General features: G+C 37.5%; 1 protein-coding gene and 1 non-coding gene across 38 annotated transcripts in view; both read right to left on the bottom strand.

Moving 5' to 3' along the window:
* The window catches only part of Abi2 (abl interactor 2), a 119,447-nt gene extending 102,534 nt beyond the window's left edge, over positions 1–16,913 (bottom strand). For 13 of the 37 annotated variants that reach the window (XM_047543091.1, XM_047543094.1, XM_047543096.1 and 10 more), the window contains exon 1: positions 16,551–16,910. In XM_047543091.1, the coding sequence (XP_047399047.1) occupies positions 16,551–16,667 (117 nt within the window). In that variant the 5' untranslated portion in view covers positions 16,668–16,910. Of the gene's footprint in view, positions 1–16,550 lie in introns of all 37 variants that reach the window. The other 24 variants (XM_047543103.1, XM_047543112.1, XM_047543113.1 and 21 more) reach the window with 5 other exon arrangements.
* Positions 14,711–14,784, bottom strand: Trnai-uau (transfer RNA isoleucine (anticodon UAU)). The gene has a single exon. It is a non-coding gene; the product is annotated as a tRNA-Ile (tRNA).
* Positions 16,914–18,792: the final 1,879 nt, after the last annotated feature.

The following is an 18,792-nucleotide window of genomic DNA, read 5'->3' as shown; positions in this document are numbered from 1 at the left end:
AAATTCCACCAGAAAACTTTTAGATCTCATAAGTGAATTCAGTAAAGTAGCGGGATATAAGATCAATGCACATAAATCTAAGGCCTTTTTATACATAAGTGATGAATCTTCAGAAAGAGAAATTAGGAAAACTACCCCATTCACAATAGCATCGAAAAAAATAAAATACTTGGGAATCAATCTCACAAAAGAGGTGAAAGACCTCTACAGTGAGAACTACAGAACACTAAAGAAAGAAACTAAAGAAAACCTCAGAAGATGGAAAGATCTCCCATGTTCTTGGATAGGAAGAATTAATATTGTCAAAATGGCCATACTACCAAAAGTGCTATACAGATTCAATGTAATTCCAATTAAAATCCCAATGATGTACCTTACAGAAATAGAGCAAGCAATTATGAAATCCATCTGGAAGAATAAGAAACCCAGAATAGCTAAAGCAATCCTCAGTAGAAAGAGCGAAGCAGGGGGTATCGCAATACCAGATCTTCAGCTCTACTACAAAGCAATAGTAACAAAAACGGCATGGTATTGGTACCAAAATAGAAAGGTGGATCAATGGTACAGAATAGAGGACATGGACACAAACCCAAATAAATACAATTTTCTCATATTTGACAAAGGGGCCAAAAATATGCAATGGAGAAAAGATAGCCTCTTCAACAAATGGTGCTGGGAGAATTGGAAATCCATATGCAACAGAATGAAACTAAACCCATATCTCTCACCGTGCACAAAACTAAACTCAAAATGGATTAAGGACCTCGGAATCAGACCAGAGACCCTGCATCTTATAGAAGAAAAAGTAGGTCCAGAGCTTCAACATGTCGGCTTAGGACCAGACTTCCTCAACAGGACTCCCATAGCACAAGAAATAAAAGCAAGAATCAATAACTGGGATAGATTCAAACTAAAAAGCTTTCTCTCAGCAAAGGAAACTATCAGCAATGCGAAGAAAGAGCCTACAGAGTGGGAGAAAATCTTTGCCAATCATACTTCAGATAGAGCACTAAACTCCAGAATCTATAAAGAACTCAAAAAACTCTACACCAAGAATACAAATAATCCAATCGACAAATGGGCTAAGGAAATGAATGGCCATTCACAGAAGAAGATCTACAAGCAATCAACAAACATATGGAAAAATGTTCAACATCTCTAGTAATAAGAGAAATGCAAATCAAAACCACCCTAAGATTCCATCTCACCCCAATTAGAATGGCGATTATCAAGAATACAAGCAACAACAGGTGTTGGCGAGGATGTGAGGAGAAAGGTACACTCATACATTGCTGGTGGGGCTGCAAATTAGTGCAGCCACTCTGGAAAGCAGTGTGGAGATTCCTTAGAAAACTTGGAATGGAACCACCATTTGACCCAGCTATCCCACTCCTTGGCCTATACCCAAAGGACTTAAAATCAGCTTATTACAGAGATACAGCCACATCAATGTTCATAGCTGCTCAGTTCACAATAGCCAGATTGTGGAACCAACCTAGATGTCCTTCAATTGATGAATGGATAAAGAAACTGTGGTATATATATACAATGGAATATTACTCAGCCATAAAGAATGATAAAATTATGGCATTTGCAGGCAAATGGATGAAATTGGAGAATATCATGTTAAGTGAGATAAGCCAATCTCAAAAAAACAAAGGACGAATGATAGTGGATGATGACACATAATGGGGGGTGGGAGGGGTTAGTGTTAGGGTTAGAGTTAGGGTTAGGGAGGGGGGCAAGAATGGAGGAAGGAAGAACTGTATAGAGGGAAAAGAGGAGTGGGAGGGGTGGGGGGGAAGGGAAAAAATAACAGAATGAATCAAACAGCATTACCCTTGTAAATTTATGATTACACAAATGGTATGCCTTTACGCCATGTACAAACAGAGAAACAACATGTATCCCATTTGTTTACAATAAAATTAAAAAAAATAAATTAATTAAAAATAAAAATAAAAAAATAAGAAAATAAAAAAAAAAAAATACAGCATACTACAGAGATACAGCCACATCAATGTTCATAGCTGCTCAATTCACAATAGCCAGACTATGGAACCAACCTAGATGTCCTTCAATTGATGAATGGATAAAGAAACTGTGGTATATATATACAAAGGAATATTACTCAGCTATAAAGAATAATAAGATTATGGCATTTGCAGGCAAATGGATGAAATTGGAGAATATCATGTTAAGTGAGATAAGCCAATCTCAAAAATCCAAAAGATGAATGATCTCACTGTTAAGTGGATGATGACACGTAATGGGGGATGGGAGGGGGGCAAGAATGGAGGAAGGAGGGACTGTATAGAGGGAAAAGAGAGATGGGAAGGGTGGGGGGGAAGGAAAAAAATAACGGAATCAATCAAACATCATTACTCTATGTAAATGTATGAATATGCAAATGGTATGCTGTTACTCCATGTACAAACAGAAAAAACATGTATCCCATTTGTTTACAATAAAAATAAATTTTAAAAAAAAGTGAATTTCAAATGAAAAATAAATAAAAACCAGGGATTTTAAAGTGATTTCTAATGATAAAGGGGCCAATTCATAAAGAGATCATTACCAACCTAAACATTTATGCACAACAGGCCTTCAAAAGAGAGAAAGCAAAAGCTGAATTATAAGAAATAAACTCATGAGAACAAATAAGACAAAAAATAAGCAAGAATATAGTAGATTTGAACACCACCATTAACCACCTTGGCCTAACTGACATTTGAAGAATACTCCACTCAAGAGCAGAATACATTCCTTTCAAGGGCACAAAATATTTACCAACTTAAGCCTTATTATAAACCATTAATAAAAGATCTTCAAAAAGTGTAAATGGATTCAAGTCAAACTATGTTTTCTAACCATCACAGAATTAGAAATGAACATTACCACCTATGGAAAATACCTAAGTTAGTAGGAAATTACAAATAACTCACTACTCAAAATGATGAAAAGGGGAAATGAAGTATTCTGAAATGAATAAAAGTCAAAACAACAAAATCTGTGGAATGCAATTAAAGACACATTTCAGAAAAATTTTACAGTATCAAATGTCTATATGAGTAAGGAAGAAAGCCAATGATTTCAGATTTTACTTTAAAAAAAAAAAAAAATGATAGGTGAGATAGCCCAAGCCTATAATCCCAGCACACTCAGGAGGGCAGGTGATCACAAATTGGAGGCCAGCCTGGGCAACTTAGCGAGACCATCTCAAAATTTAAAATTTTTAAAAAGGTCTGGGAATCTACCTTAGTGATAAAGCACCCTAAGTTTCAATCCCTAATACAAAAGAAAAAAAGTGTTGGAATTTCTAGTCAAGACAATCAAGTAGGAAAAATTAAACTACCCAGATTGGAAAAGAAGTAAACTGTTACTATTTACACATAACATGATCCCCTATGAAACAAGTCACATATACACACATGTATTTTGAGCTCATAAGTAAGTTCAGCAGGGCTGGGGAGATAGCTCAGTTGGTAGAGTGCTTGCCTTGCAAGCACAAGGCCCTGGGTTCAATCCCCAGCACTGCAAAAAAAAAACAAAAACAAACAAACAAACAAAAAAACTCTCCTTCCTATTCTGTGAATAAATAAGTTCAGCAAAGCAGTGGGATGGAATTTTTTTTTCTTTTCTTTTTTGGCCATACTGGGGGATTGAACCCAGGGCTTCATACATGCTAGGCAAGTCACTCTTACGACTGAGCTACATCTCCAGCATTCCCCAGCTCTTTTTATTCTGAGACAGGGTCTCACTAAATTGCCCAAATCAGTCTCAAACTTTCCATCCTCCTGCCTCAGCCTCCCAAGTAGCTGGGATTACAGCTACCTCACCTGGCTCAAAAATCATTATTTTTTTTAATATAAGTTGGAAGTTGATGCACTCACAATGAACATAATGTAAATAAAAGAAAACAATTTCATTTCCAAAAGTATAAAAAAGAATAAAATACTTACTAATAAATTTAAACAAGAAGAAATAAGATTTGTACATTGTAAACTACACACCTGAAAAAGGACTGGGGATTTGGTTCAGTGATAAAGTGATAGCATGTGCAAAGTCCTGGGTTCAATACCAACTCCCACAATCAATCAGTATTAAAGTTAAAGAAGACCTGAAAAATGAAAAGACATGTTCATGGACTGCAAGGTTTAATACTGTTTGCAAGGCAATACTCCCTGAACTGATCTATGGACTCACTGCAAACACTTATCAAAAATCCCAGCTGAGGGACTGCGGTTATGGTTCAGTGATAGAGTGCTTACCTGGCATGTGTGAGGCACTGGGTTCAATTCTCAGTGCCATAAATGAATGAATGAATGAATAAATAAATAAATGTCCATCAACAACTAAAAAAATATTTTTTTTAAAAAAATCCCAGTTATTTCACAGAAAGGGACAAATTGATCTAAATTTCAGATAAAATTGCAAGGACATTGAGTAGCCAAAACAATCTTAAAGAAGAAGAATGAAGTTGGAAAACACATTTCAGAATTTTAAAACTTATTACAAAGCTACTATAATCATAACAGGGTGGGTATTACTATTAGGAGAGAGATGCAGATGGACAGAACAGAATTGACAGTCCAGAAGAAAACCCACACATTTATGGTTGATTGATTTTGGTACTAGGAATTGAACTCAGGGGCCCTCGATCACTGAACCACAACCCCAGTCCTATTTTGTATTTTATTTAGAGACAGGGTCTCACTGAGTTGTCCAGCACTCGATTTTGCTGTCTGGCTTTGAACTCTTGATCCTCCTACCTCAGCCTCCTGAGCCGCTGGGATTACAGGCGTGTACCACTATGCCTGGCTGTAATTTCTTTTCAACTAGAATATAAGTAGTAGGGAAACTGGAGCCCTTATATTCTGCTGGTAGGAATGTAAACTGGTACAACCACTGTGAAAAATTTTTTAAGTATCTCAAAAAGTTAAACATGTTCAGAGCCAGCAATTCTACTCCTAAATATATACTCAAGAGAATTAAAAACATATGTTAACACAAAAGCTTGTACAGGGATGTTTTTGCAGAATTAGTTTTAAGAATCAAAAGCTGGAAACAACTATTTATCTAACTAATAAACAAAATGTGGTATATAAATATATCATGGAATATCAATTTACCCATAAAACTGAGTATGGATATACACTACAACAGAAACATTACACTAAGTGAAAGGAGCCAGACACAAAAAGGTTCAGTATTGTGTGATTCCATTTATATGAAACATCCAGAATAAGAAAACCTATAAAGACAGAAAGTAGATCCTTCATTATAAGGAAGTTCAGGTAGTAGAGTAACTATTTAATGAGGACAATTTTTTTCCAGGGTTTCAAAATGTTCTGGAATTAGATTTGATGATGACTGAACAACTCTGAACCACTTTGAAATGGTTAAAAAAGGAATTTTATCTAATAAAAAAAAAAAAAAAACTTTTTAAGGAAGTCAATGAAGGGGCTGGGATTGTGGTTCAATGGTAGAGCACTTGCCTGACACATGTGAGGCCCTGGGTTCAATCCTCAGCACCATATATAAATAAATAAGTAAAAATAAAGGTCCATTGACAACTAAAAAATAATTTTTAATTTTGAGAAAAATAAGTCAATTAAATCTGGTTTTAACTGACAACAAAAGAGAAATTGATAATAGGTAATATTTTTGGAAAAGGAGAGAAACAAATGTGGTAATCAAAGAGGACTTTGATATATATATACATATATACACACATATATATGTGTTTTTTTTTTTTTGGTCAGAAGAATCTAAGTGTAAATTACATCAAATAATAGTAAGCCAATATGAATTAGAGAACTTTCTATCTACTTTCTTTCTTTTTTTTGAGCCAGGATCTCACTATGTTGCCCAGGCTGTCCTTCTACCTCCGCCTCATGGTAGCTGGGGCTACAGAGAGCCATCACCACACCTGACAAAAAAAAAAAAAAAAAATTCTTATATATAGATTGAAAGCTGGGGGAGGTTTCGTGCACCTGTGGTCTCAGCTACTCAGGAGACTGAGGTAGGAGGATCATCTGAGCCTGGGAACTACAAAGCAGCCTGGGCAACATAGCCTAAACCTTTGCTCAAAAAAAATTTTTTTTTTCTTTTAAAAGCTCATTTAAAAACCTTGGAGAACCAGTTTTTAATCATTCGTTTCAAAAGGAAAAATAATCCAAAACACTGGAGTACAATGCCTTGTCATTACATGTATATAACATATATATCAAACTACTAAATTAACATTAAATTTATATTGTGTTGATTATATTATTTACACATGGATAAAATTCATAAGTATTCATGAGTATTATTATAAATATATTCATAAGTATTATTACAAACATATATGTATGGATGTATGGATGATAAAAGCCTAGAAACAAATGGAATATCAATAAATTTAAACTTCCTCTTTTCTCAAAAAATCTCAGCAGGCACATGTAAACACATTTGTGTGTTTCTGAATCTCACACTAAATAATTTAAATTCTTTTTGTGACCCTAGCCTGCTCTTCTAGATTTACAACAGAAGATTCTGAAGAAGAGGAATCATTATTTCAGCACTATCTCCTGGCAAAAGATGTGACATCCCTTGTTGATTTCCCCTATTCAACTGTACTTTGTAGTTTCTGGTGGTTCCTAACAATATATCTCCCTGCCTCTACTTAAAGTCTTCAGTAGGAAAGTGGGTAAATCCAAATAACTCTTAACAAGAAAAACAAAAGAAAAATACTCCCAGGTTATATTTAGTTCAACCTCATTAATGCAAAACTTAACAAAGACTCTTCATAGTAATCAAAATGGTAACAAAACTAAACTGTTAGTTCATGCATAATTTACTAATGACTTTTCGATATAGAAAGATACTTAAAATTTTTGAATGAACAGGAGGAAATAATAAAATAAATGATGTGAATCATAAAATCATTTTACCCAATAAAAAATTATGGAACAGTAAACACTAAGCACTGAGGACACAGCAAGCAAAAAATAAAAATAAATTCTCTCTTCAAAGAATTTCAGTTTAGCAGAGTTAGAGGTTAGCTTGAGTTTACTTATTTGATTTTTTAAAATAGGAATAATTCAGTCAGTTTTTTCATTCTTGACCAAAAGACCTGACAAGAATAATTTCAAAGGAGGAAAAGTTTATTCTGGCCCATGGTTTTCAGAAGTTCAGTCCATGGTAAGCCAACTCCATAGCTCTGGGCTCATGAAGACGCAGAATATCAAGATGGAAGGGCATGATAGAGGAAGCGACTAAGGACATGAAAACTGGGAAGCAGATAGCTCAGCTCACCGGGGACAAAATATAAACCCCAAAGGCAAGTCCCCAGAGACCTACCTCCTCTAGCCAAACCTTACCTACCAGTATACATTTACTAATCTGTTAATCCATATCCAAGCATTAATCAACTGATTAGGTTACAACACTCACAATATAATCATTTCACATCTGAACATTCTTGCATTCTCTCACACATTAGTTTTTGGTGGACACTTCATATCTAAGCCATAATAAGGAATATCTCCCTTACTTATTTCCCAGGAAGTTATAGAACAACTCAAACATTTAATAAGCATCCACTATAGAATTAGACCTGCACTAAATTAACAGTACTGGACTGCTGAATTAAATCTAAAGCACAAATCATGCATGAAATATTAGCATAACTGTTGATCACATCTACATTAAATATGTATGAAATGTATTCAACAACTTTCATTTTCCTAGCATAAAATCTACAAACTATACAAATTTGCACAACTAATTTACTTCAGTACTCAGACATTTTCTACTGTTGACTAGAACAGAACTACTTTAACAAATATTTATTGAGTGCCTATTTTGTGACAGGCACAGTTTCAGATGCTGGAAAAGAACAAGACAAAAAAAAAAAAATCCTACCTTCCTATGATAAAGGAGGGAAACAGAAACCTCAATAAGATATACTGTACATAAAGTAAAAATATACAGGGAAAAGCCTAAGCAAGGGAGGTAGTGACAAAAGAGCAAGAGTATAATTACAGAGAACCAGGGAGACGTCATGCAACTATCTGGGGGTACAATACTACTGGCAGGGGGCATGGCAAATGCAAAATAAAAAGGACCTAAGGTAGAAGTGTCTGGTATGGTCAAAAACAGGAAGCCAAAGTGGTTGGAATAGCTGAACAAAGGAGGGTAAAGTAATAACAGCACAGGATTCTGAACACAGTGGCACATGCCTGTAATCCCAGCAAAGGAGGCTAAGGCAGGAGGTTGGCAAGTTCAAGGCTAACCTCAACAATTTAGCAGAACCCTGTCTCAAAATAAAAAATAAAAAGGTATGGGGATATGGCTTGGTAGTAAAGCACCTCTGGGTTCAATTCCCAGTACCAAAGGGAAAAAAGAAGTAATAGTGGTAGTAAGTAGTATAGCAGAAGATGAGATCAAGGCTAGAAGCCAGATCATTTGTGGCTTGCAGGCAGTGTGGGACTATTTTGTTAGCTTTATTAAGATGTAAATGACAAAAATTAAATATATTTTAAGTGTATTACATGATTTTAAAGTATATCAATATTGGGCTGGGGTCTGTAACTCAGTAGCAGAGCACACATCTAACATGTATGAGTCCCTTGGTTCAAACCCAACTATTAACACATCCATCACCTCGCAGTTACCTTTGGTGTTGAGCAGTGGGCAGAAATATACTTAAGAAGTATTCTCTCTTTACCACTGTAGTTCAGTGGTAAAGTGCTTGCCTAGCACGCATGAGGAACTGGGTTCGATCCTCCACCACAAAAAAAAAAAAAAAAAAAAAAAAAAAAATATTGTGTTCATCTACAAAAAGTAAAAAATAAATAAAATAAATATATATATATAAAAGATGTACTCTCCTATAGCCAATTTAAAATATTTGATATTAATTTTAGTCCTGTAGTCATGATGCAGTATATTAGATCCCCAGGAGCAATTGATCTGATGATTAAGTTTGAGTCCTTTGACCAACATAACCCACAATCAGCCTCTGGCAACCACCATTCTACTCTCAGCTTCTACGAGTTTTGAATTTTTTTAATTCCACATACAAGTAAAACCATACAATATTGTCTTTCTGTGTCTTGCTTATTTCCCTTAGAATAATGTTCTCCAGGTTCAACGACATTGTTCCAAACATAGGGTTTCCCTTATTTCATGACTGAATAATATTCCTTGGTACACATTTACACATTTTCTTTATTCATCCATCAATGGACACTTATATCCTGGCTACTGAAAATAATGCTGATCTCTTTGAAATATTCATTTACCACACAAATACCCAGAGTGGGACTGCTGAATCATATGGTTATCCTGTCTTTAATTTTTTGAAAAACCTGCATACCACTTTCCAGAATGGCTATACCAATTCACTTTCCCACCCTGTACAAGGATTCCCTCCCTGTTCTCCAATCTTGCCGACATTTACCTCATCTTTCTGATCACCAACCTAAGAGGTATGAGTTGGTATCTCATTACAGTTTCAATGTACATTTCCCTGTTTAGTCATGTTGAGCACCTTTTCTTTTTTTTTCATTTCATATTTCCATTTACATGTCTTCTTTGGAAAAATATTTGGGTTCCTTTTCCCATTTTAAAATTAGGCTGTTAAGTTGTTTTTGCTTTTTATTGAATAATATGAGTTCTTTATATAATATGAATACAAACCAACCCCTTAACAAGGGGGTTCAAATATTTTCTAGCATTTTGTAAGTTTCCTAGTTTGAGGTAGCTGTTCTTGTTTATTCTTGCTTCTGTTACCTGTGCTTTTGGTGTCATCCAAAAAAATGTTGTCAAGACTAATGTTGGAGCTTTTCTATTTTCTTCTAAGAGTTTTACAATTTCAGTTCTTACATTTAAAGAAGGCTTTAATCACTTCAAAGTTATTTTTTGTGTTTGGTATAAGAGTTCAATTGCATTATTTTGTATGTGGACATAGTTTTCCCAACATCACTTATTGAAGAAACTATCCTTTCCCCATTGTCCATTCTCCATTGTATATCAAAAATTAGTTCACTCCACACATGTGGGTGTTTTTCTGGGTTCTCCATTCTATTCCACTGGTCAATGTCTGGTGTTTTAGTGTTGTTTTTGTTTTATTTTGTTTTGTTTAGATGGGGTTTCACTAAGTTCCCCAGGGTGACCTTGAACTCATGATCCTCCTGCCTCAGTCTCCCAACGAGCAAGGATTACAGGAGTGCACCACCACTCCTGGTTTCTATGTCTGTTTTTATGCCAGGAGCATACTGTTTGGATTACTACAGCTTTGTAATATAGTTTGAAATCATGATATGCATTTTTAAATGCATTATGTTAAGTAAAAGATGTCAAACATACTTTATAATTCCATTTAGATGGCATTCCGAAAACAGCAGAAACTACAGGGACAAAAAACACAGTGTTTACCAAAGGCTGAGAGTAAACAGAAGAGATTGACTACAAAAGGCACAAAGAAACTTTCGTATGTGGTGGTTAAATGACTGTATAAGTTTATCAAAGTTTACAGACCTTTATACCTAATAAGGACAAATTGTACTATATGTGTATTAAACCTCAATAAATCTGACCTTAAAATTCAAATGAGAGGAGCAGGGAATGAAGTTCAGTAGCAGGGCACTTGCGTATTATCCACAAGTCCCCGGGTTCAAACCCCAGTACCACCAAAAAAAAAAAAAAAAAAAAAAATGTTGTAAATGATTCAAGGTAAAGTTGTTCACCCAAATTTTCTTCCTCAAAGTACATTTGCTTAAAAATAAAAATTAGAACCATTTTTCTTGCAAAATAATGTCTACATTCTAAGTAAACTTATGGAATATAAATTAACTCAAAATATCTTACATAAAAACTTGCAAGACCAATTTATAGATAATTCTGTTCCATCCATAAATAATCAGTACATAGACTTTAATATATTTAGCATTTCTGATATTGAGCAACTACTTAATGAGTGTCTAAGAACAATGTTATGCAGCTTAATGGAAGGATATAAAAGTATTCAGGGTATGACACCACCATCTAGAAACTTTATATATGGAAGAAAATAACACAAATAAAAGTTTGAAACAGAATGTGTTGTCCCACATGCTACTTCATGAATTCAATCTACTAACCCAGTCCCAAAAAAAAAAAAAAAAAATCAGTCATAAAGCCTAATTTTCAGGATATTTCCACTCATCCATCAAAATATTACAGTTACTCACCGCCATCACATACTAATAAATTTCCTGTTTTTTTTATTTATTTGTTCCAATTAGTTGTACATGACAGAATGCATGTATGCATTGATAGATCATACATACATGAAGTATAATTTCTCATTTTTCTAATTGTATATATTGTAGGACCACATCAGTAATACAGTCAAATTTCCTACATTTTAAAAGAATAAGAAGACCAAAAGACTTCATGCTCAAAAATATCTGCACTACACATCCTATACAGAAGCCAATCAATTTTGTTTATAAATTATTCTCTGGAGGAGAAAAGAAGACCCTGAATAATGCTGCTTTATCAGACAGTCACACATTAATCATAACACCACAAAAAGAAAAAGTAAATGCAAAGTTTATGAACTGTTGGGTACAGAAGCAAGTTTGTACCAAGCAACTCTTCAAGGAAGGACAAAATGAGGTAAAAGTCCCTGAATCAGTAAAACTTCTGAGGCCACTTAAGTACCTCGAACAAGAAGACATAAGGATTTCTCTCATATATGTATGCTAGAGAGGCAAAAGGAAAAGAAAGGTGGGGGGCGGGGCTAGGGGAGCTCATGAAAATGGAAGTAGAGCAGTGGAAAGGAAAGGGGGGGAGGGGAGAAGAGAAGGAAAAAGGAAAATACTAGGGGAATGACACTGGCTAAATTATATTATTATATCAAGTGCATATATAAGTATATAAAAACAAATCCCACCACTATGTACAACTATAATGCATCAACAAAAAATATGGAAGAAAAAAAGGCCTTAAGAAGTGCACAAATGGCAAAACTTTAAAACAAGCAAGGGGCTCAAGAATGTAACAGCCTGTTTCTGCAATCTTCTCAAAGGTCTTGATAATAACTGTCTTGTCACGGAAAACCCATTCACCCAGTGTTTCTGCTGGGGTGTAAGGACTAGTTTCCTAGAGGATGATAAACCTTGATTAATACTGCATGAGCTAAATCACCTCAACCTAGGGGAATTTGTTCTCCCCTAATACATTCTGGTGTCCACTTACTCAGTTTACTCTCTGTGGTAAAAGACAAAAATCACAGGGAAGGGTGTAAATATCAGTCCTCAAATTTCTCCTATCAAATTGACTTCTTTCTTCCTCATTCCTGGGTATTTTCAAGATTCCTCCATTTGTGAGAACAAACCAAATCCAACCCATAAACAATACAACCTCATTCCTATATACCCTATGACATTCATTAAAAAAATAAAAAAATAAAAAGCCTAGCATTATTAAAAGTTTCTTTAAAAAAAAAAGTTTATTTTCAAATGTAGAAGATGAACTCATTTCTGTAAAAACAAACAAAAAAAGGACACATACTTGTTTTCAACAAAAAGATAAAGCACACCTGTAAAAAAGATCAGGCATACCTATAATCCCAGCTACTTGGGAAGATAAGGCAAGAGAATGTCAACTCTAGGCCATCCTGAACAATTTAAGGAGACCCTGACTGAAAATAAAAATTTTAAAAGGGCCAGGGATATTAAAGCTTAAATACCAAATATATATTCAAGATGATTTGGGCAATTTTTAATTTCTTCCTTAATATCTATTTGTGTTTTCTATTAATTTTTCAACAGTGAGCATATACTCTAATGATTGTTATTGAATAAAAAATTTAAATATTTTCTTGGTAGTACTAGGGACTGAATAAAGGGCCTTGGACATGTTAAGCAAGCACTCTACCACTAAGCTACATCCCTAACCCCCCCCCCAGTCTTTTTATTTTATTATAAGACAGGGTTTCACTAAATTGCTCAAACTGGTCTCCCTCCTGCCTCGGCCTCTGAAGTAGATGGGATTATAGGCATGCATTACCACACCTGAACTTGCAGGTAAACTGCAAGTTCAAAACCAGCCTCAGCAACTCAGCAAGACTCTGTCTCAAAATAAAAAATAAAAAGGGATGGGTATGTGGTTCAGTGGTTAAATACCCATGGATTCAATCCTTGGTACTAAAAAAAAAAGTTCATTACATATGATCATGAAATTTCTCTTTTTTCTGCTTTATAGGCAAAAAACACATTCAATGCAATAAAATGAGTGTTGATTCAGTTTAACCAAGCTAGTGACTAAGACTACTGGCTTCAGACCATAATAAAGCTATATATACCATTTGATCCCTGATCCTAGTCAACTAAACATCATCTATTGCAGGATGACAGACAGCACCAAAACCCCTGCTCGCCAGTTCTTCAATCACAAGTCAGCCAAATGAACAGCTGAATCAGCACAAATCCACTGTTACCATGTTCTATTATTTATAAATTTTACTACAAATTATTTAAGAGTTATCATCCTGAGAGAGGACAAAAAAATATACCCCCTGGATTCTATCTAAAACAGATGACAATCTAAGAAAGGAAAGTATAAAATCTAGCCAGGCATGGTGGTCCATGCCTCTAATCTCAGCAGCATCTCAGGAGGCTAAGGCATATACATACATATACACACACATGCTGAGGATGCAGTTCAGTGGCAGAGTGTCCCTGAGTTCAATCTCCAGTACCTCAAAAAAAAAAAAAAAAAATTAAATCTATTTTCAGATGCTAAACTGAAGAAATAAGATAATTTAAAATCTAAACAATATTCTATTAAATCAATACTTACACTTTAAATTTTAAAATGCCAACACGTATTGGGCTAGGTATATAGCTCACTGGTAGAGTACAGGCAAAGTATGTGCAAAGGCCTGGGTTCAATCCCCAGTACCAAAATAGATAACACACTACATTTTGACTCTCATTGCTAAACTAGAAACTGGGTGGCAGTAATAGTCTTCTTTTTGAGGGGAAAATAAATGTATAAATGCATAAAATACCAGAAAGGCAACTGCTGATCCCTTTAGCATCTCAGCTTTATTAATCCAAGTATTTTCACCTTTATTTAGCCACTGTAATCTAAGATGAACTATACCTCCCGATTATAATAAAATTCATCTTGAAGGCAGACAGATGTTTCTTTTTTTATTATTATTATTTATTGGCAACAAATGCAATCCAATCACTCTTCCACCCCCAATTTTTCTTCAACATACAACTTTTTCCCATAATAAGCAGCATAAGGCAATGGAATTAAGCACTTCAGTCCTTGGGGTTTTCCCTCACCCAGAAACCATGAATTCCCTGAGGACACGATGAGGACAGCTGCCTCCAGTCTTTCTTCCCACCACAGTCCACTGCAGAGTTTAAAGTGACCATACCTGTCTTGACCCTCAGATTGCACCACAGATTGGTTCTAGGATCCACACCCCACCAACAAATACCAAAATCTTTGGAAGCTCAAGTTCCTTATATAAAATAGCATAATATTTACAAGTGACCTACCACACATTCTCCCATATACTTTACATCACTCTAGATTACTTATCTAATACAGTGTAAATGTCATGTGAATAGTTGATACTGTATCACTTACGGAATAATGATAAGAAGTCCTTACTTGTTTACTACAGACAATTCTTTTTTTTTTTTTTTTTTTTTTGGGGTGCTGGGGATCGAACCCAGGGCCTTGTGCTTATAAGGCAAGCACTCTACCGACTGAGCTATCTCCCCAGCCCCAGACAATTCTTTCTTCAAGTATTTTCCATCCCAGTTGATTGAATTCACCAACCCTCTGAGGGGGAGGGCTGACTATATACAGTATTAATCTGCTCACAGATCAGCCTCTCCTACTAACTACACTATGAAACCCTGAAGACACTAGATGTGTACCATCAATCCTTGACAGTTCTGGGACATAAAAGACTTTCAACTATATTTAGTGAAAAACTGAGCAAATGAACCTTTGAATCTTTCCTACACCACTCAGAATCAGCAAAATATCCTACAAATATGGACTTTTTTTTTTTTTTTTTTTTTTGTATGAGGCTTTGACCCAAGACATTCTTTTCCTACTGGACATACTTTCAACTTCCTCTTTGGAGGGAAAAGGTTTGGATTATGTCTATTTCATTCTAGAATACAAATATTCCCTACAATATAATACAGAGTTCCATACATGTCTAATTAAGTAAAATCTCATTAACACCATCCTTGATTAACCATGTGATCCTCACAAAATCTATGAACCTATAAACTTGTAACACCTATTTTTTTCTATTTATACTAAGATTTAAGAATGTTTTCAATATAGTTTTCAATATAGAGGATGTTAGAAAGATGAGAAATAGAGCATGGGGGTGGACTATGAAGAAACAGTTTAACATACTGCTTCCATTTCCACCTTAATCCGTAGAGAATTTAAATGGGAAAGAAAAAAATGGAAGCAGAATCTGTAAGTCAGAATAAGCCATAAGGAAAACAAAAGATTTGCCAAACTGCGTTTTCAACTGCTATTCTTTCAAATAATTTTTAAAGAAGGATTTTTTTTAAATCCACAAAATCTTTTTGCTTCATCCTGGACCAGCTGGATCTCATCTCACCAATATCCTCCGCCTACACACACACACACACACACACACACACACACACACACGAGATGCTACTGCTGACTCGCGGTGCCAAACCAACCATTACTGGGTGGGGGGGAGGATTAAACCATGAGGTTCGTTTTTCTAATTCTCCCTTAAAAAAAAAAAAAAAGTCACAGTTCTTTTTCCCCACAGGAAAATTATCTATTCTAACGGGACGGGAGAAGGGACAGCTCGTTATGTAGCTTCCCTTTCTCCATAGGGAGAAAAATGGAATTTACTTCCAACAAGAGATAATTGCTCTTCTACCGCAAACCCTTTAGCACCTTCCAAAAAAAAAAAAAAAAAAAAAGTAAAGGTTTTTTTTTTTTTTTTTTTTTTTTTTAAGCATTCCCAAGAACAGAAAAATTAGGCACTTCACTTTGCAGTAACAGCCCCTTAAAAATCCTCCAGAATTGGGGGCGGGGGAGCAAATCTCACACACACACACACACACACACACACACACCCCCGCCCCCCCCCCCCCCCCCCCCCCCAGCGATCTGAGTAGGATTCCGTTAGATAGAAAATGCCACTCTCCGCCTCCTCCGCCACCCCGAACACTGACAGGCCAGGAGTGCGGGGGCAGCCGAGGGCAGAAGAAGCGAAGAGGCGGGACGCGACACACTGCACCGAGGACGGGCGCACAGATTTTTAAAAACGTTTTAAAGATACGATTTCCTCCAGCCAGAGCCTTCTCACCCCTTCGGCAGCCGCAGTCCTGACCCTGCTCCCTGCCCCCCACCCGGCTCAGTCCAGCCGAGTTCCCGCGGCCGCCTCGGCCCCGCGCGCCCTCCCCGGCTCACGGGTCCCCCACGCGCCCCTCGCCATCCCTAGCCCCGACGCGCCCCAGCCGGAGAATGCACCGCACCTGGATGTAGTTGTTCTCGCAGTAGTCGGCCACCCGTTCCAGATTCGTGTAACTGTCGAAGAGGGCCCGGCGGCCCCCCGGGATTTCCTCTTCCAGCAGCATCTGCAGCTCCGCCATCTTCACATCCTCCTCCTCCTCCTCCTCATACAGCCCGCAGAGGTAGCTGCGGCGGCAGCGCCAGGGAAACCCAAGACTGGGAGAGGAGGAGCAGCGGCAACCGCGGCGGTACCTCGGGAGGAGCGAGAAACACCCCCAGCGCGCGACAGGGGAGGGGGCGGCGGGACGGAGGCGGGGCGCGAGCCGACGGACTGTGAGGACGGTCACCGCGGCGACGGACGGACGGGCGCGCGCACGCGCGCTCCCCTCCCTCCGCCCCAGAGCGCCCGAAAAAGATTCCCACCCTCGCCCGCGCCGCCCGCCCCTCCCCCACTTCCGGCGTCTCCTAGCGACGACGGGGCGGGGGCCGGGATGCGCGCGGGAGCTGGGCGCACGGTTAACCCTTCGGCCCCGCTCGGGAAGTTCCCCGGCGGCCTTTGTTACCTAGGCGGGAACGCGCCTTCCTTCTCCTCTGGCTCTCCGCCTGCGCGCTCCTCACCCCGGGTCCGAACCCCAGAGGAGGTCATCGCCCTGAGCGACCCCTCCAGGCCTCTCTGCGTTCCTGACTGGAGGCGGCAGGAAAGCCTCCTGGAGTCCATCCTCTGTGAAGGATCATGCCTCATGAGAACAAGCAGAAAGCTTACTAAACTTCCATGAAGCTTTAAGTGCCACCTATTTTTCCATTCATCTGGACCTCATCCCCTTTGTTACAGAGTAAATTGCAGTCTCCCAATCCCAAACACTACCCCCGCACCTGCACTTATTTACCCCAAAAGCTCTTCCCCTGCCAGGTCGCCTGTCCTCTAGGCCTGGCCTTTTTGTGCTTGCCCTCTCTGGGTGCCTTTTCTCACTGACAACCTTTACTGTCATTTCTCTGGTTCTGTCAACCTCACTCTGTCGTGGAATCAGTAAATTTCATATGGATAAAAGAAAAACACCTTGAAAAACGTTTAAGTACATTAAAAACATTAAGTCAAGGTAGGGTAGATGATTCTAATTCTGTAACGGTATTATCTCTTTTTATTCTCCAGATACTACATTTTTTTTTCTTAATCTGGCTACTTCCCACACAGTGTAACCTTGAAAAACTAAAACTCCTGAAAACTGCTAAGATATGAAGCTATGGCCTTTACTTGTACTGTGGAGAGCTCAGGGCTGTACCATCTTAGACATGTGATTTAAAACAGGATCTGTTGTCTCAACCTCTTGCTCTGGTGATCTCTTGACCTTCCTACAATGAATTTTCTTTCACTCTCTTTTCAGATGATGAAGAACTATATTATACTTTCCCCAAAAAAATCATTTTAGTACTGTGCCATTACAAATTTCTGGAGTAAATCCGAATGTTGTTCTACATGATATGTATGTTAGCAAAATGTTTGACCTGATTGTGGAACCATAAAGGATATTTTAAAATGTTGGCCAGGCTCAGTGGCACAGGCCTGTAATCCCAACAACTGGGGAGGCCGAGACAGGAGGATCATGAGGTCAAAGCCAGCCTCAGCAACAGTGAGGTGCTTAGAAACTCAGTGAGATTGTTTCTAAATAAAATACAAAATAAGGGCTGAGGATGTGGCTCAGTGGTCAAGTGCCCCTGAGTTCAATCACTGGTACCAAAAAAAAAAAAAAGTTGATCTAGTCCAACAAGTTTTTTTCTTAACCACTTGAAACATCTAAGTTAGTGTGTGTTCTCTGACTTAAGTATGAGGAGCTTGTTAAAAATGAAATCTGGGATTTGGGTGTGTGTAGCTCAGTGGTGGAGCTTGTGCTTAGCTTGCCTAAGGCTCTGGGTTCAATCCATCCCCAGCATACACACACACCCCAAAAAAAAAAAAAAAAAAAAAAAATCAAAGCTGCAGCATCACAATCACATTCAAGAGATCCATTTGATCAAGACTAGTCATGAGGCATGAATGGCGCATAAACTTGCTTCAGGGAATAAGGCACACATTCAATAATCAAATGGATAAAACAAATATTAGATCAAGCAAACTCCTAAACAGCAATAGGTCAAAAAACTGCTCTTCAGGGCTGGGGCTATAGCTCAATGGCAGAGTGCTTGCCTAGCATGCATGAGGCACTGGGTTTGATCCTCAGCACCACATAAAAATAAACAAAGGCATTCAAAAAACAAAACAAACAAACA

This window comes from Sciurus carolinensis, chromosome 3, assembly GCF_902686445.1.
Source record: "Sciurus carolinensis chromosome 3, mSciCar1.2, whole genome shotgun sequence".
NCBI lineage: Eukaryota > Metazoa > Chordata > Mammalia > Rodentia > Sciuridae > Sciurus > Sciurus carolinensis.
The sequence above is the reverse complement of the archived record's forward strand: the minus strand, read 5'-3'. Positions and strand labels throughout refer to the sequence as shown.